The sequence below is a fragment of the Rana temporaria genome, chromosome 10 (genome assembly GCF_905171775.1).
Source record: "Rana temporaria chromosome 10, aRanTem1.1, whole genome shotgun sequence".
NCBI classification, from domain to species: Eukaryota; Metazoa; Chordata; class Amphibia; order Anura; family Ranidae; genus Rana; species Rana temporaria.
This window is the reverse complement of record NC_053498.1, coordinates 81,244,553-81,264,669: the sequence shown is the minus strand read 5'-3', so window position 1 is coordinate 81,264,669 and position 20,117 is coordinate 81,244,553. Positions and strand designations below refer to the sequence as shown.

At 43.6% G+C, this 20,117-nt stretch overlaps 1 protein-coding gene across 1 annotated transcript; it reads right to left on the bottom strand.

Moving 5' to 3' along the window:
• Nucleotides 1-3,809: 3,809 nt before the first annotated feature.
• On the bottom strand, nucleotides 3,810-10,454 carry C10H19orf85 (chromosome 10 C19orf85 homolog). The gene is made up of 2 exons (XM_040326908.1): nucleotides 10,234-10,454; nucleotides 3,810-4,810 (listed from the first exon to the last, which is right to left on the bottom strand). Exons 1-2 carry the CDS (start codon nucleotides 10,431-10,433, stop codon nucleotides 3,865-3,867), a joined length of 1,146 nt encoding a protein of 381 aa, XP_040182842.1. The 5' UTR covers nucleotides 10,434-10,454; the 3' UTR covers nucleotides 3,810-3,864.
• Nucleotides 10,455-20,117: the final 9,663 nt, after the last annotated feature.

Sequence of the window (20,117 nt, the reverse complement as noted above, 5' to 3'; positions counted from 1 at the left end):
TAATCTGTTTCATATGTACGATAGGTATTATAAAAATGGTTTTGGTTTGAAACTGCTACACTTTGAATTTGTTCTGTTTTTACGAGACTCTTGAAAAGACAAAAACTCTCTAAATATATATATAAATAATAAAATATACGGAACCAAGAGCTCCAGATTTTATGAATAAGACAAGACAAACACTCGGAACATTTGTGCTCGTTTGTAGTATGTAACAGATGTTCTTCTTACACATTACAACATGATACAGTTAAAATGATGGCTACATGTTTTTATTATACTTCTCTCGCTTAGCAGAATATAGGCTTTCTCCGATTATTTACTTTGTTGCTAAGGTTACTGTTGGTTACATATTTCCTGCTTGGTGTCCTTACATTGATAGCATTGAGCGCTATTATCTATTGAGTGTGGTTATCTATAGATTGAGATTGAGAATGGCTGTTTGAAAGCATTATATCATTGCATTACTTTAAAAAATCATATATAAAATTACATTTTGTTTGCAAAAATGTGATTGCTACCAATCTTTATAGCACAGGGGGCTCACCTATTGATCAATTTATATACTATATGGAATTCAAGAAAGTAAAAGTACACAAAACACAGGATGGGCTATGGGTGTCCTAAAGTAGTACAGTGCCACATCCTAAACTGTAATGGTATTTTTACAAATGCTTACTGTAATGTTGATTCAATAGCCCTTTTTGGGATTGCGTCAATAAAATGTCAACGATTAGTGCCTAGAAAGTCCACTTTTTCCTCCAACAACAAATTCTCCTATTATATACTATATGGTCAAAAGTTTGTGACCATCACATCAATATGAGGTTGTTTGGACACCCTGTTCCAAAACCACAAGTGTTATTATGTGTTGTCTTTTAAAGGTTATTACAACCTCCCATAGGCGTGCACAGAGGGGGGGGGGGGGCAGGTGTGCCTGGGCACACCCTAATCCTGGAGTTGGCAACCTGTCAATGGTGGACATGTGATAGGTAAACTGCAATCCTTCCTTGCCGAAACTGGACAGGAGAGGTGGTGGGGGTTGAATTTAGTGGAACCAATCTGTATTTTCCTCCTGCAGCAGCTGAAAAGTAGGCTTCTCCTCCTCTGCCTTTTGTAAACATTCAGCTGCCACAGGAGGAAAATATAGGGGATCGGTACTAATATATGCCACCCCTCCTTTCCCTGTTCCTCTTCCTTCTGTTCCTTGGGTCCTGAGTGTGCTCCCTTGCTCCCCCTTCCTCCCATTGTTTCAGGATGGAGAGTGGGTAAGAGGCCGGTAAATATGTCAAACACATATGTGTTAGAGCTTTGGGGTGCACACCCTAATGCAAGAGACTGTGCACACCAAGGTAACCTCCAGTTTTCTGGAAAGACTTTTTCACCAGTGCCGGCATTTCAGTTCAAATGTTCAGTTGAGGTCCGGGCTATGTGCAGGCCACTCAAGTTATTCAATACAGTTGTGTCTTTAATTACAATTGTTAAAACAACTGCAATTTTATATAACGCCTCGTTGCGATCAGTTTTAATGCAATTTCAGCTGCAATTATACTGAGCGAGTGGTTGCTATTCTCAGTGCAAGTGATGGGTGATTGCAATGCAATTTGACTGCTCTGTGTTTCTGTATGTAATTTTTCTGTCTACTATAATTACAACTTTTACTACTATCACTACTGTCCTGTCAGGAAGGACAATAGTTCAGCAAAAACACACCAAAAATGCATGTACATGCGTTTATGATGCATTTCCATTAAAGTCTATGGACCACAAAATCCCACTACATTGCACCAAAGTAGCATGGGACCCTTCCCCAAACCTGCATCACAACTCAATGTGAACAGTTACAATTGAAAACGATGCTATTTTCCTTGTCATGCAATTCTGACATCAGCATTTGCCCTAGTGTGACCCAGGCCTTACTGGAGAGGACTTTTATTTTATTTTTGCAAACAAAAATTAAATTTTAAGTTAGAAATCAATATTCCCCTATCAAAATGTACTCTATAGTTTGAAGCAAGAATATTCTCAAACCCTTTTTGCTATGTAAATACTTTGGTTTGAAGAGTGAGCTTCAATTTATTAATCTTGCAATAAATTCACTGGGTTTAAATGGACACCTAATGGGAACTTGAACTGTAAAAGTTATGCTCAAAAAAGTCAAGCAGAAGACAAAGAACCAGTCACCTATAATATCAGTAGGTGGCTTGCCATGCCATGTTCCATACCATAGGGTTGAATTAGTAAAGGAAAATAGGTTTTTCACTTTGCAAGAGAATTTTCTAGGGCTGTTACTGATTACAATTTTCGTGTTCGATAAAAAAAAAAATTAAATCGATTAATCGACTAATTTCGATTAATTATAACGCACATACAGATTCAACTACTTTTAGCAGCTACCAACCGCTGGAAAAATGGATAACGGGATACAAAAAATGGGAATAGCATTAAAACTTTTATAGTCTTCAAGTAGGGAACAAAATAAACATTGCACTGGAGATAAAATCGATGTAGCTACATAAACTGTAAAAATGGTGCGAGTAATACCAAACGGTAGCAAAAGCAGTCATAAAAACATGTAGCTAAGTATGATACTGGTATAAAAATGTGTACAACGATACCACTGCTGAATCCAGATCAGGAGGGGTTAACACAGTCCGTTGGCATGTAGATGTCCCGTGAAGGGAACTATCACAACTCCCAGTGAATGGCTGTAGAATCCCAGGTTGATAGAGGGAAGTGTAACAGCCCTTGCGTGTGGCAGATAGTAAGGTCCTGCTGGCATGCAGATATGAAGGCACAGCAGAGGAGCCCTTCAGATGGACACGGCAAGCCCCGCCGGTGTCTGTGACGTCACCGAATCTCCGACAGAACTCCCTGAAGATCCGGAAGCCGGCGTAGAGGTGAGTACCGATCAAAATAATTTTGATCGATAGAAAAAATTAACGATTAATCAAGGAATTAAAAGTTAATTTCCACAGCCCTAGAAATTTCCCTAAAGCTTCGCAAATGAGGTGAAGCTCTGCTGACTTCCCTTATCCAACCATGTGCAAGCAAACATACTTCTTTTTTTTTTTTTTCATATTCCTTTCACATGATTGGGTATTCTTTGCAAAGTGAAATTTCACCACATTCACTAAGCTCTGGGGAAAACTCCCTTGAAAAGTGAACAGCCAATTTACCTTTAGTAAATCAACCCCTGTGCCTCATTGTTGAAGCTGGAGCAGGGTTTTGCTTTCCAATCACCCCCCCCCCCCCCCCTTATTACTGGAGATCTGATGAAGAATAATCAAGCAGCAGTGCTAGCGGTTCAGAGAGCACAGATCCAAAGAATTAATACATCAGAAAAGGGACATGCTTCTCTACAATATTCTCCATCAAGCAGAACAGTGAGCAGGACAACTGTGCCATTGCCAAATTACATTTTAGCAGTCGGAGGCACAGCGCCTTAAATAATCTCACACTGCAGATATACAGTTATGAGGCTCAAGGCACAGAAAATGCACGGCTACTTTTCAGGAGAGATTCAAAACAAGAATTTTTTTTTTTCAGGATACTACTCTTTCTGCTATAAATGTTCCCTTTAACATAGCAAATTTTGACTTCTTGATTTTGGGTGCCCTTTAAGAAGTTGCACATTCCTTCAACTTTTTTCGCCTTCTCTCTTTCTGCGCAGTGAACACGGGCTCCCTGATGTGATTCTGAATTGAATCCTCTACCGCTGTGCACGAGGTAATAGGAAATTAATATAAAGGAAGATTATTAAATATTACAGTTCAGCATTTTCCCCGTGAAAATATATAAATGTGAAATAAATTTAGCTTTTTTTTTTTATTCCCTCTTTAAATATTAGAAAATACATTTATCTCACCAAAAACTACACATACAATTTTCATTTTCCTGAGGACATAAGCAAAGTTCTTGGTACATATTGTGCTCCATTGCACCTGCGCATGATACACTTGAGTCTACAACCTTATTTTCATTGTGTTGTCTCCCTTTTGGTTCCAGCATTTTACCTAAAATGAGGCTTTCTGGTGAGGTAATCCATTTGTTTGTTCCTTGCTTTGTTAGAAGGACTGACCAATCCGACTCGTCTGCAAAACAATCTTCACCATATTGGTTATCATTCTGATATCCTTGGTTGCTAGCAAAGCATATTTCCCTGTTGTCCAATATATTATCATCGAGCCCAGTCTGTACATCACTCAAATTGTCCAACAGGTAATCATGTGCACTTTCATCTTTGTACTCTATGGTACTGGGTGTCCTTTGAAGGAAAGGTAACTGATGGACAGCTCTACTTAAAGACTCTGGAAGCCAAGAGGATATGTGGTTGTCATAATATATTAATCCGGTTTCTAAATATCTTTCAAGTTCCTCATCCTTTTCTGGACCCTGCTGTAAGGACGGAGGCCTTGGATGGCATATGCTATAAGAAGAAGCAATGATGTCATCTTCAGTTATGATATCATCAAAAAGACTCTCAACTGTGCCAACCTCATCAGAAACATAAGCCAAAGTGTCCATGGTTACGCCTACTTTGGAATTTGCATCTGGAACCCGGTACGCTTCTGCCACACCTAGAAAGGTGCTGTCACCAAGGCATACTTCAGGGAGCTTGGAGAGGTTGGTGGAGATATTTAATACGTTTGGTAGCGCTCTGTCTTTCCGAGTCTCTGTGGGTGAGTCACTGCTTTTTTTGGAAGCCTTAGAATCCATATTTTTATTTGTTGGTGCTTCTACTGCGGCTTCCTGCGAGAAAATTGAAGTTGCAAGTTGATGTGTGGCAGCTTCTATGATGGCGTATTTCCTGTAGAGATAATTAGTACAGAGAGAAAAAAATAAGTTTTTTTTTAAGTATTCTAACAGCTTTTACTTTTATTACTTTTTAAAAATCTTGGGCCAGATCCACAAAGAAGTTACGCTGGCGTATCTATTGATACGCCGCGTAACTTCTACTTTGCTCCAGCATATCTTTGTTTTGTATCCACAAAACAAGATACGCCTGAAGCTGTGCTAGATCCGACTGGCGTACGTCTTAGTACACCGTCGGATCTAAGGTGCATTTTTACGCTGGCCGCTAGGTGGCGTTTCCGTCGATTTCCGCGTCGAGTATGCAAATTAGCTAGATACGGCGATCCACGAACGTACGTCCGGCCGGCGCATTTTTTTACGTCTTTTCCGTAAGGCTTTTTTCGGCGTATAGTTACCCCTGCTATATGAGGCGTATCCTATGTTACGTATGGACGTCGTTCCCGCGTCAAATTTTGAAAATTTTACGTCGTCTGCGTAAGTCGTTCGCGAATAGGGCTTTGCGTAGAATGACGTTCACGTCGTAAGCATTGGCTTGTTGCAGGTTAATTTCGAGCATGCGCACTGGGATACCCCCACGGACAGCGCATGTGCCGTTCAGAAAAAAATTAATTTACGTCGGGTCACGACGTATTAACATAAAACACGCCCCCATCTCATCCATTTGAATTGCGCATCCTTACGCCGCCAAAGTTACACTACACCGCCGTAACTTACGGCGTAAATTCTTTCAGGATAAGGAAAATGCGCTGTAAGTTACAACAATGCGCCAGGCTACGTGGATCTGGCCCTATGTTTTTTTTTACGACTTTCTTTGTGAAAAGTGCTTTGTTTGCAATTGACAAGATATTTAATTGTAGTAAACCTTCTTCACTTTATTAAAATTTTAGGCAAATAAAGTTTGCTACCGGGAGATGACAAATTCAATGTGATGCTAAGGAGATAACTGTGAACAAGCAGTTAAATCTCTCAATAGCAAAAAAAAATGTAATCGCCCCCATAGCCCTAGGCTAATGTCTTGGAGTACCAAATGGTCAATAAACAAATGGAACAAATGGATTCATACAGAGTAAGTTATATAACAACGGGTAGTAGCAATCAATTTTTATATGATTGCACAGTGCTGTGAATATCATTTGTTCAGATACTACTACATGCTACTTCTTTAGCCTAAGGCAGGCCATACATTAACCAATTTTCTTTCCTTCAACCATGAATTGAAAGAAGAATATTGCTTAATTCCCCCCATCAATACATTCAGTGTTGATAGGGGAATCCCTCCTGTGGAATTATTGTATTCTAACAGCAGAGAACAGACCCAAATGCAGAGTTACAGCAGAGTTTTCCCCTCTGTCAGAATACAATGATCATTTCTTGAGGTTATAGCTGCTGGCAGTGATCGCACAAAAATATCCAACAGGCTGGTTGTACTAAAGTCAATGGAATGACTTCAGTACAACAAGCCTGCCCATACGTGGATCTAAATTCAACAGGGTTCCTGCTTAACCCCTCCCTTACCGGCACATTGTAAAATGACGCCGCCAGGAACCCTCCCTCGATCCTGGTGGACGTCATATGACGTCCTTTGTTCCTGGCGATTTAGGGCGCGTGCACGCCGCCGGCACCGCTCGTGACCCGGCGCGGGTGCCCAGCGGCCACAATTGCCGCCGGGCATCCGCAATTGCCGGTGATCATGGCAGGAGTGTGGATCTGTGTGTGTAAAAACACAGATCCACCTCCTGTCAGCGGTGAGGAGACCAATGCTGTGTTCCCAGTACAGAGGAAGACGCATCCGTCTACTCCCCTTGTGAGTCCCCGCCCCCTACAGTTGGAACACACTTTAGGGAACATTTTAACCCCTTCAGCGCCCCCTAGTGGTTAACCCCTTCCCTGCCAGTCACATTTACACAGTAATAGTGCATATTTATAGCACTTATCGATGTATAAATGCAAATGGTCCCAAAAACGTGTCAAAAGTGTCCGATGTGTTCGCTGCAATGTCACGGTCACAATAAAAAAATCACAGATCGCCGCCAATACTAGTAAAAAAATGTATAAAATAAAAATGCCATAAATCTATCACCTATTTTGTAGACGCTATAACTTTTGCGCAAACCAATCAATATTACGATTATTGCGATTTTAAAAAAAAATGATATTTATTAAATAAAAAAGTAAAAAATATTGTATGTTTTTAAAAAATCGTTGCTCTTCTTTTGTTTATAGCGCAAAAAATAAAAACCGCAGAGATGATCAAATACCACCAAACGAAAGCTCTATTTGTGGGGGGGAAAAAACATAAAGATTTAGTTTGGGTACAGTGTTGCATGACCACGCAATTGTCATTCAAAGTGCAACAGCGCTGAAAACTAAAAATTGGTCTGGGCAGGAAGGGGGTGAAAATGCCCTGTATGGAAGGGGTTAACTGGCCAAATTTTGATCTGTCTATGGATGGCTTAATCTGGCCATACATGGCTTACATTTTGGCAAATTTTTGCAGAATCGCCCAATCTGAGCCATTGGTGGACCTGTCGGCACCACCCAACTCAATCAGGTGCAATCAGTTGAAGTCACTGTTTGGGTATTCAGACAGCCGTGGAAGTTTCTTGTCTGAATAGAGGTAGCTGGCCAGCATGAACAGATATCTGGTAATAAAATGGAGGGTTGGTGAATAGCTTTAATTGACACTGATGGAAGGTGGTAGCCATGGCCTTCTTTTGTTATAGGATTATTTAATCTTCAAAAAAGGCCAGACTGGGCAGCTTTCGCCTCATGCCTTTAAGTACAATAAAGTGGAAGAAAAGCCTGATACTCCAACTATTCTTAAAAATGTTCTCTACCTCCCACTCCCACCTGTCCTGCATAGTCTGTATAAAAAAGATCTATGTACTTACTTTTTTTTTTAATCTGGCCTGGTTACGTAATCTAGCAGCTCCTGCTTCCCTGTGTCAGTGAGCAGCTGCTTCAGGGAAGAGGAGGGAGCGCCAACAAAACATGGGCCATGGAAGCCTATGGGTGACATCAAAGTTCCTTGAATTCCCAGCCACTGTAGAGTGCTCCCTCACACAGGGGAGCCAGAGCTGCAGGATCATGTGACCAGACCGAAAACCAATTTAAAAAAGGTATACAGATCTTTTTTATGCAGGGTGTGCAGGATAAAAAGGAGGAGGAAACATTTATTTTTAGACTAGTTCGAGTTAGGCTGGCCATACACTTTCCTGAAATAAATCCACGATTCTTCCATCAACACAGACAATGTTAACAGGGGAATTCCTCCTGCTGAAAAATTGTTTACTCACGGGGCAGGCGGGGGAAGCTAGAGGCAGGAGAAGACAATGATTATCACTAGCAGCTATAGCAGCTGCTAGCAATAATTGCAAGGGGGTCCGGCAGGCTGGTTTACCCAAGTTGATCGTTTGATCAGCTTGGTACATTCAGCCTGCCCATTAACAATTTGAATCTTGGCTGTCCTTAGGCTTTACTACCACTTTAAGAAAATCATTTATGCTTTTTCATTAAGCCAAGCTGGAGTGATGATGCTTAAACTAAACTACCCCATAGCAACCAATCACATTTCTGTTTACTTAAGTTCAATTGGTGAAGAAATTAATTGTGATAGGTAGCCAAGGTTACTGACTTTGCCTCATTAAATTATGCTTTTAATGTTACTTACTCGTCTTTCTGGTAAAGAAACAGTTAGCACAGTTTTAGCACAAAGACAGGGGGCCAGATTCTCAGAAGAGTTACGACGGTGTATCTCAGGAAACACCGTTGTATCTCTGTTTTAGGCCCCGGGAATCTATGCGAGTGCTTCCTAGAATCATTTTCGCATAGATACGGCGTAGATCCGACAGTCACTTACACCGTCGGATCTTAGATGTAATTCGACGCTGGCCGCTAGGTGGCGTTTACGTTCAGTTCTCATTTGACTATGCAAATGAGCCTGATACGCCGATTCCCAAACAAATTTGCCACCGCGTCGTCGTCGTTTACGTCGTTTCCGTAAGCGTAAGGTTACCCCTGCTATATGAGGGGTAACCTTACGCCAGTCCGCCGTATGCCATGTTAAGTATGGCGTCGGGTCAGCGTCGTCTTTTTCCGTCGGTTACGTCGTTTTACTAAGTCGTTCACGAATACGACTTTACGTCAATGACGCTCACGTCGGCGTCATTGATGTTTTCCGTCGTGAGCTGGAGCATGCGCACTGGGCTATTTTTCCACCCGGCGCATGCGCATTTCGATTGGCGCGGGGGCGCGCTTAATTTGAATACAAGCCGCCCCCTTTGAATTACGCGGCTATACGCCGGGCCATTTACACTACGCCGCCGCAAATTACGGAGCAAGTGCTTGGAGAATACGGCACTTGCTCCAGTAAGTTGCGGTGGGGTGGTGTAAATGGCTTACACTACGCCAACGCCGATTCTATGAGAATCTGGCCCAGGGATCTTTAGTTTATCTGTGCCTGCAATTTCAAATCCAATTGGACTGACAATAACTAACTTTTTGAAAATAATGTTCTAACTTTGTGAATTTCGTTTTTAAAGTGGTTCTAAAGGCAGACGTTTTTTCCTTTAAAGTGGAATTCTGGCTTGGTAAAAAAATAATTAAGTCAATAGCTATAAATACTGCAGACTTTTCCTACTGCGCCTGCACGAGTCACACTGAATGGTCCTGTGCGTCTCCCAGAAGGCATTGGGGGGAAGGAGTAGGGGCCGGACATTACGTAGTTCACCACATAATGTGCGGCGATCTGTTCCCGGAAGTGGGAGCAGATACCTGGATTTGACAGGTATCTGCTCCCCCTCTCCCTGAAAGGTGCCAAATGTAGCGGGGGGGGGGGGCGAATTCAATCAGCATAAGTTCAATTTTATGGGTGGAACTCTGTTTTAATGCATTACGGTAAAAAACCTTCTGGGCACAGCTTCCCCAGCCCCCCTAATACTTACTTGAGCCCCTTCTCAATCCAGCAATGTGCATGAGAGCAGTGGCTCTTCTGGGTCTCTCTCTCCTTACTGGCTCACAAAGCGGTGGGAGCCATTGGCTCCTGCTGCTGTCAATCACAGCCAGTGAGCTAATGAGGGGAGAGCGTGGGGGCGGGGCCAAGCCATGCTCTGTGTGTGAATGGACAATGTCCATGTACAGGAGCGCAGCCCAGGAGCTAGCCTGCTTGAAAGCACTCATAGAAAGAGGCTTCCTATTGGGGGCACTCGGTAGGGGGGGAAGAGGAACCCAAAAAGAAAAAGATCGTGGCTGATCTATGCAAAACTATTGCACAGAGCAGGTAAGTGTGACATTTGTGCTGAAAAAATAGAAAAATGCACATAAGTGCTGAAGAATAAAATGTCTGTTTGTCAAAATTACCACCAATAAAAACTGGTACAGTTAACAAAAAACAAATATTGTAACAGTATTAGTACTGACCTGCATATCTGGTTTTGTAGGAATCGGCGGTGATTTACTTTCCTTTTAGTGGGCCGACTTTTTTTTGGTCTCTGTAGCGTGCGCATAATATGAGAAGAAGCCACTGTCACAAAGGTAAAAAGATCACGGCCGCCTTCGTAGTACCCAAGTTCGGGGTGCGGGTAAAGGTTGAGTGCAAACGGTGCACTTCTGTGATGCATAATGATGAAGGTCTTTATAACGAAGCTGCAAAAAAAAAAAAAAATTGTGGTAATGTAACTTTTTTTTTTTTAATAAATACATAGTTATGACTCCATGGACAGAGATTTAAACCATTAACAAATTAAAACCTCCACATTCTGTCCAAAATAAAAACAAGTTTTGGCTTACATATATTTAAATAAGTAGCGTTCAATGAATATGCAACCGCAAGATTAAAAATGTAATATATTGCCGCTTACCAGTCCTTTGAGGTGGCGGCTGCATTCGTTTTTTTTTCTTTTGCAGGCTTGTTTCCTTTATCCAGCAAGCAAACCAAAAATGTTACTTGTCCCAGACCTCTCCCCCCATATATACTTTCACTAGCACTTTGACAAAGAAGATATTATGAAGGTATTAAGCAAACACACCAAGATTAGCATTTTCCATTTTCCTACGCCTTTCTTTTTTACTACATCATCAGATATTGTAGACTCCTACACTACCACTTGGTTGCTACTCAAGCCCCTCAAGCTTCTCTAAAGGATACGATATTCCCCTTCACATTTCATTATGCCGGATTAGAGATACACACACATCGATCCCACTAATACTTATAGGCCCGAAATCTCATAGCACTTACGCGTAAGTGTCAATGTGCACCGTCGTATCTGTGCGCCGTGCCCATAGAACTAGATACGCCTGAAAATAGGCTTCCTACGACCGACGTAAGTTTCCTATGCCGTCGTATTCTGGGCGCATATTTATGCTGGCCGCAAGGGGCGCTCCCATTGATTTACGATTCGAATATGCAAATGAGTGAGATACGCAAATTCACGAACGTACTTGCGCCCGGCGCATTAAAATACGCGGTTTACGTAAGTCGTACGTCCGGCGTAAAGCTAAGCCTCATAAAGCAGGTGTAAGTCATGTTAAGGTATGGACCAGGGAACAGCTGTCGTATTTTACGTCGTTTACGTAGCAGTACGTGACTAGAGCTGGGCGTAGGTTACGTTTACATCGTAAGCAGTGATTCGACGTATTTTAGGGAGTATTTCCGACGTGATTCTGAGCATGCACACTGGGATGCGTCCACGGGACGACGCATGCGCCGTTTGTTCGGCCCATCATTTGCATGGGGTCACGGTTCATTTAAATGGATCACGCCCACTTCCACCTACTTTGAATTAGGCCAGCTTACGCCAAAGACTTTACGTTACGCTGGCGCAACGTTGGGAGCAAGTGCTTTGTGAATACTGTGCTCGCCGCTCTGCGCAACGTCAGCGTAGCGTATATTCGATACGCTACGCCGGCATAACTATGCGCCGAGGTACGAGAATCCGGGCCATAGTCTACAGAGACTTCAGCCTATCAAATTTTCACCTGGTTAAATAATGATATCTCTAACAGGAACTTTTGAAATGTTAATAAAAGATATATGGGGAAGGAGGGGGAAAGGTATATCACTGTTTATTTGATTACTATGGTTTTCTACATTTTGATTTGCCTTTGTGGTGTACTACCCTCTGTGCAGGGCTAGTGATATATTCATAAATGTACTGTTAAGATTGTATGGATAACGTCTTTATATTTCCTTGAAAACTTAAATCGGAGTTCCGCCAAAAAAATCAAAGTCAGCAGCTACAAATACTGCAGCTGCTGACTTTTAATATTAAGACACTTATTTTTCCTGGGTGCCTGTGATGTACTCACCCGAAGGCTTGCGGCTTCACTTCCTGGTTTCCTACTGCACATGCACGAGCCGCGCTGTGCGTTCCCACTGGTCCCTGCTGTCGTCTGGGACCTGTGTGTCTCCCAGAAAACAGCAGGGGGGCGAAGTAGGCGCCGGATGTGGCGTAGGTCACCGCAGCGATCTCTGCCTGGAAGTGGGAGCAAATACCTGGGTTTACACAAGTATCTGACCCTTCCTTCCCCCCTGAAAGGTGCCAAATGTGACACCAGAGGGGGGGAGGTTTCCTAAAAGAGGAAGTAAAATTTTTGGGTGGAACACCGCTTTCATAATGTTCTTGAAACAAAATTTATGGACAAAGCGTAAAATCATATATTCCACATTATATTTCAATTATTTCCTGCCTACTCCTAATAATCTGAATGATCTTAATGTTTGTAAACTTATTCCCTGAAGATCTCCACACATTTACTTCCTTGGCGTTTTTTTGTATTGATTTCTAAGATTGTTCTGTTTTTGTGTGCCAATAATGCTAACAAAAACATGAAATTCGGTTCCATGCAAAATGCAACATATAAGTCAGCAGTGAGGAGGAAGGGGGTTAGAGTCCGGCTCTGGGAAACGTAAAAATAATCCATTGTAGTGGGGCTGTGCCTATATACAGCAAGGGTTAATTGCTTGTTTAGGTCTGGAGGATATAAAAAAAGAAGATATACTTAACCAATCCTCCACTCCTCCAAGCTGTTAGACCGATCCCCACAGGATCCTCTCCCCCATGCTCCAGTGGTCTAAAGTGGCCATACACAGTTTGAATCCTGCTGAACCGTCCGAGATTCAAACCCAGTGGCAGCCTGTCCATTAGGGGTGCCCGAGCTCCTCCCCCTCTATCCACGGCCACCACCCCCATGCTCTATCCAATTCACGGCCGCCACCCCCTATTCATGCATTCAGCCCTTTTACGGACGCCGGGCGCATGAATTACAGCGGCAGGGTTGTTTTTTTTAAGCACCTGATTAGAGGCTTCAAAATAGGGTGGGCTCATGGTGCAGAGCATTGCGCTACGAACCCACCCAGGTGTTACAACAGCAAATTAATATTCACTATTGAAACACTGATCCTCAATCTAGCCAATCAGAAGCGGGTTTAAGACCATTTTCCGATTGGCCAAAAAGAGAAGAGTCCCAATTGGGGAGGAGGAGGGAGGAAACGAAAGCTGCCACGATGCCCGTGGAGAGCAGGGGAAGAGGAAGCCACCGCCGCTGAGCAGGAGAAGCCACCAGTGAAGCCTGGGAGAAGCGCTGCCCACCATAGATGGGGTAAGTGCTCCAGACCCAACCGACTGACCAGGTACTGGTACTGTTTGCTGCCCCCCCAAAAAAAATTACCGCATCGCTAGCGGCTGCTATAGCAGACAATTACTCAGCAGGAGGAATTCCCCTGTCAGCACTGTCTGTGTTGATGGGGTAATCTAGTGAATTTCTTTCCTGCAAACCGTGGTAGCGGGAAGTAAATTTACACCATACACCTGAGGTCCCAACATTATCAAGATCAATTCAGGGTCAGTAGCCTTGCATTGGACATGATGATGCCAAGGGACAGCAAACCATAGGAGCGCCATCTGCCAGGGGAGCGGTGGATCAGTTAAGTTAAAGTGTTTTTACTCTCCCCTAGCAGTTAACCCTTGCAGTGTGGGTGAAAGAAAGAAAAACTGCAATGAAATCACAGTCTATTCAATCCGAGAGCTGCGATTACCATGTAAACATGACTATGGTATAACAGATGTGCAATTAAACCGTATTATTACCCCTACTACCCAAAACCAACCTTCTTCCCATTAAATGGAGACCACACCAGTTGTTGGGTAAAATAATAGGCCGTAGCAGCCTTATTTTTATTAAAGATAATAATTTAACAATTTTAACGTAAACAACACACCTGTCCTATAACTAACTGACGTTGGTCTCTGCAGGCGAAAGCCTGTAACTGTAACACTATAAATATATATAAACATATATATACACAAACTCAAACCCTGTATATATATAAACATATATATACAATTAACTCCTCAATTGCACTGCGGTCTCTCGTGCCCTTCTGTCAGGCCTCAAGCCGATGCGTGCTCAGAGACCCTCCCGACCGCAGTGCACCATACCGTTCCCTCCAGGTAACCTCCGTTATCTGGGCACCATCCTTTTTCCTGTCACCGACAGGTCTTAACTCCCTTATTTTCCGGCTCCTCCTTCACCCGCAGAGACCAAAACCACGACAACCTCGCTGAACCTATGGATGAAACAAAACACAAACCAACATACACAACACAACACTGACGTACAACATGACCTACATGACCACAAGATATGAAAAAACAAGGGAGGGTGGGTGGGAACTTTTCAGCTCGCTGTGCTTGCCCAGGGGCGGGAACAGCCCCTTTTATGACCTCCTCTCTCCTCCCCCTCAACCCCTCACAGCCAATGGTTAATTTTCACTGATAACCCAGTCATGGGGGCCCTACTCTGAGTCACAGCGCTCCTGGATCCGGGCCTGCTATAGATACAAAAAACAATCAGTGAGAAAAATATAAATCGCGCTACCTCTAAACCGTGTGAAACAAATGTTTGAATCACAAAACACACAAAACTATGTGATATATATTGATATAAATCATAAACTATCCCCTATTTTGTAAACGCTATAACATTTTTTGCAAACCAATCGATAAACACTTATTGCGATTTTTTTTTTTACCAAAAATAGGTAGAAGAATACGTATTGGCCTAAACTGAGGAAAAAAACGCTTTTTTATATATTTTCGGGGGAGATTTATTATAGCAAAAAGTAAAAAATATTGAATTTTTTTCAAAATTGTCACTCTATTTTTTTTTATAGCGCAAAAACTAAAAAACGCAGAGGTGATCAAATACCACCAAAAGAAAGCTCTATTTCTGGGAAAAAAATGGACGCCAATTTTGTTTCGGAGCCAGGCCGCACGACCGCGCAATTGTCAGTTAAAGCGACGCAGTGCCGAATCGCAAAAAGGGGCATGGTCCTTTACCTGCATAATGGTCCAGGTCTTAAGTGGTTAAGCAATCACATTGAAACTCATGTTAAATAGGAGTCAGTACACACCTGCCATCATTTAAAGTGCCTCTCATTAACCCCAAATAAAGTTCATCTGTTCTAGTAGGTATTTCCTGACATTTCCTTTAGTCACATCTTACAGCAAAATCCATGGTCCTCAGAGAGCTTCTAAAGCATCAGAGGGATCTCATTGTAAAAAGGTATCAGTCAGAAGAAGGGTACAAAATAATTTTGTTAGGGTATTAGATATACCATGGAACGCAGTGAAGACAGTCATCATCAAGTGGAGAAAATATGGCACAACAGTAACATTACCAAGAACTGGACGTCCCTCAAAAACTGATGAAAGGATGGGAAGAAAACTGGTTAGGGAGGCTGCCAAGAGTCCTCCAGCAACATTAAAGGAGCTGCAGGAATATCTGGCAAGTACTGGCTGTGTGGTACATGTGACAAAAATCTCCCGTATTCTTCATATGTCTGGGCTATGGGGTAGAATGGCAAGACGGAAGCCTTTTCTTATGAAGAAAAACATCCAAGCCTGACTAAATTTTGTAAAAACTCATCTAAAGTCTCCCAAAAGCATGTGGGAAAATGTGTTATGGTCTGATAAAACCAAGGTTGAACTTTTTGGCCATATTTCCAAAAGATATGTTTGGCAGAAAAACAACACTGCACATCACCAAAAAAACACCATACCCACAGTGAAGCATGGTGGTGGGAGCATCATCCTTTGGGGCTGTTTTTCTTCAGCTGGAAAAGGGGCCTTTGTCAAGGTAAAGGGAATGATGAAGAGTTTCAAATACCAGTGAATATTGGCACAAAACCTTCAGGCTTCTGCTAGAAAGCTGAACATGAAGAGGAATTTCATCTTTCAGTATGACAAAGACCCAAAGCATACATCCAAATCAACAAAGGAATTGCTTAACCAGAAGAAGATTAAAGTTTTGGATTTGGCCCAATCTGTTTGACCTAAGTTGATCTAATGATTGACTTCTGTTATAAAACGAACCAATGGATTTTTTCATCAGATATCCGATGAAGATGACTTTCATCAGTCTTGCCTACACACCAGTGGCGGCTGGTGCTCAAAATTTTTTGGGGGGGGCGCAAATGAAAAAATAAAAAAATTGCAGCCTCACTGTGCCCATAAAATGCAGCCACTATGCCATCAATTGTCACCACTGTGCCATGCCATCAAATGCAGTCACTATGCCATCAATTCGCACCACTGTGCCATGCCATCAAACGCAGTCACTGTGCCATGCCATCAAACGCAGTCACTGTGCCATGCCATCAAACGCAGCCACTGTTCCATGCCATCAAATGCAGCCACTGTGCCATGCCATCAAACACAGCCACTGTGCCATCAATTGTCACCACTGTGCCATGCCATGGCTCTGATAGGCACTTCCGCACAGCCAACCAGCTGCCGTTATTCAGATAGCCGGCGCCCTATGTCCAGACATCTGAATAGACCAGTGGCAGCTGGCCACAATAACATACATTCATGCAATCCATGAATGTATGTTATTTGCGAGAGCCAGAGGGGGCAGCCCTGCAGAGCGACATTTTTAAAGTCTTAGGCCCCGTACTCACGACCAAACATGTCTGCTGAAACTGGTCCGCAGGCCAGTTTCAGCAGACATGTTTGGTCGTGTGTGGGCGCGAGCGGGCCGAATTCCAGCAAACATTTGCCCGCCGGGCCTTTTCCCAGCGGACAAATATTCCTGGACTTGTTTTAAAACAGTCCGCTGGAATCCTGCCCGCTCGGACATGTACGGTCGTCAGTACAGACCTACCGTACATGTCCAGGCGCCCGCCGTCCCTCGCATGCGTCGAATGACTTCGACGCATGCGTGGAAGCATTTTAAAGGTGGGCCGCCCACGTCGCTGCGTCATTGTCGCGGCGACACCGCGTCATCGACGCGGCGACACCGCGGACACGCCCCGCGTATAGTTTACGCGGACTTCTGTACGATGGTGTGTACAACCATCGTACAGAAGCCCTCTGGCAGACATGTATGGTGAAAACGGTCCGACGGACCGCTTTCACCATACATGTTTGGTCGTGAGTACCCGGCCTTAAAGGGCCCATTTTTTTTTCATTTTTTTTTTATGACTTCAGGAGGGGGGGGGGCGGCGCCCGGGTGCCCCCTATAGACAGGCTACCACTGCTACACACCATCAGTTAAAAATCTGTTTGTATCAGAACGCGGTGATGTAAAACACTACGACGTGCTGAGAAAAAGGAAGTTCATTGCTTCCGAGCATGCGTCGACTTGATTCTGAGCATGCGTGGATGGTTTTTTAACCATCAGATCATTTTAAAACAGGTTCTACGTTTTTTTCACCAATGGGAAAAAAAACGATGGGGCCCACACACGATCGGGTTCGTCCAATACCGCTTCGAACCGATCGTGTGTACAGGGCATAAAACAGGGAAGGCTACATACTGATTGAGGGCCACACACAGATTGATTCAGTCCCTGCTGAGCCAGATGAATTTTGATCTGTTTATGCCCAGCATAAGTACTTGGGGATTTTAGAATAGTATTTTTTTATAACTTTGTAATAATTACTGCAGAAATTGGCCAAATGGGGGTATCCTATGTTTGTGTATTTGGAGGGGGGCGCTAACCTGCCCAGATGTAATCTTTAAAATACAATCTACCACATTTATAAACAGTAAAGTGATTTCCGCTATAAAAAGAAGTGTAGAAAATGAAAGATTAAACAGACTGATGTTGAAAGCGCCTGTCTCTTACTACTCTTTAGCTGTAGGCACCGGGCATGTAATCAGATCAGATATTCTTTCTCAATTTCTCTCCCTCTGTGCAAGATATTTGTCAAGTTTATCACACTGTAATATGACATCAGGCACTGAGCACAGAATCTAAAGCTTGCTGCAGTAAAATATCAACAGCTTTTAATCTAAAGAATTGCTTTGTTTACTCAATTTAATTCTAAATGAAAGACTTGGAATCATTTCCAAAATCAAGCATAAAATATAACTGCATTAAAGTGTTTCTGCAATGAAATCATAATATACTATTCATCTAGTATCTCTGTAAGCAATGGTAATTTCAATTTGTATTTCTTATTAGTTTTATTAAAAGGAACGTATACTCTTTAAACGCGTTGAATATATGAGTATAATATAAGTAATCTAATCCGTATGTGTTATTGTTTTAGGAGTATTACTGCTATGCATAATTTGTAATTAACTATGTACGTGGAGGAAGCCATATATACTCATTATACATTCAGGCTGTGCAGCTAGCAACAATTTCCAGACTCGCAGACCTTGATAAACTGGGACTGTGCCTGGAAACCAGGAATACTTGACAAACGTATGGGTATATTACAGCAGTGATTCATGACTCTTGAGTCTCTTATAGACCAGGTGGTATAAATGACCCTGTCATTATCTTCTCTTAAAATACCTAAGACCAGTGGCGGCTAGTGCTTAAAATGTCTGGGGGGGGGGGGGCGCAAACAAACTGAAAAATTCTGAAAAAAACCCATCAAATGCAGCCACTGTGATATCAATTGCAGCCACTGTGCCCATCAAAGGCAGCCACTGTGATATCAATTGCAGCCACTGTGCCCATCAAAGGCAGCCACTGTGATATCAATTGCAGCCACTGTGCCCATCAAAGGCAGCCACTGTGATATCAATTGCAGCCACTGTGCCCATCAAAGGCAGCCACTGTGATATCAATTGCAGCCACTATGATATCAATTGCAGCCACTGTGCCCATCAAATGCAGCCACTGTGCCCATCAAAGGCAGCCACTGTGATATCAATTGCAGCCACTGTGCCCATCAAAGGCAGCCACTGTGATATCAATTGCAGCCACTATGATATCAATTGCAGCCACTGTGCCCATCAAATGCAGCCACTGTGCCCATCAAAGGCAGCCACTGTGATATCAATTGCAGCCACTATGATATCAATTGCAGCCACTGTGCCCATCAAATGCAGCCACTGTGATATCAATTGCAGCCACTGTGCCCATCAAAGGCAGCCACTGTGATATCAATTGCAGCCACTATGATATCAATTGCAGCCACTGTGCCCATCAAATGCAGCCACTGTGCCCATCAAAGGCAGCCACTGTGATATCAATTGCAGCCACTGTGCCCATCAAAGGCAGCCACTGTGATATCAATTGCAGCCACTGTGCCCATCAAAGGCAGCCACTGTGATATCAATTGCAGCCACTGTGCCCATCAAAGGCAGCCACTGTGACCCTCGCCTGCCCGCTGTTTGACAGGCACTTACCCCATCTTGGTGGCGGGTCAGACAATTACGAGCTGTGTCCACTGTGTGTCTGTCATGAATTACCTCGGGCACCAGAGGGCGCTAGCGGCGCACCGGCACGCTCAATGCGCGCGCAATCGCGGCATCGCGCTCGTGCACGCGCGCACCGGCGGTAACGGCGCGCGGGCACGTGCAGGCGTCCATCTGGCGCCAAAACAAACCTATTTAAAGTGTCCTGGGAGCCTGGCCCCTTGCTGTCCGGTCTGCAGCGTTTCCTGAGACCACCTGTACCTGTACCAACTACTCCTGCTTGATCCAGATCCTGATACCCGGCTTGTCTTTGTTGTTCCTGTCTTCCGCCTGCCCTGACCTCGGCTTGTTCTGACCATCCTCCTGCCTGATCCCTGGTACTCCGCTGACCGCCTGTTGCCGACCCGGCTAGTCTACCTCTCTGTTACCTGGGCCTCTCCTGCTTACCAGTCCGGCTGCTCCTGCCTCTTCAGTCTTCTGGGACCCTGTTCAGTCTTCTGGGACCTGCTGCGGCCAGACTCTCCGAATACCTTCCTTTCCGGCTTACCTGCTGTTCCAGTGTTCCTGCATCCAGGCTGCTACCTACCGGCCTGCACCTGCCCTTCAGAGACTTCCTCAGACTTCGCAGAAGCTCCATCTGGC

Coding starts and splice junctions, on each gene's coding strand:
- C10H19orf85 (XM_040326908.1), bottom strand. CDS start 10,433: ATGCATCACAGAAGTGCACCGTTTGCACTCAACCTTTACCCGCACCCC. Junction 4,811..10,233: donor CTACAAAACCAGATATGCAG/GTCAGTACTAAT, acceptor TTATCTCTACAG/GAAATACGCCATCATAGAAG.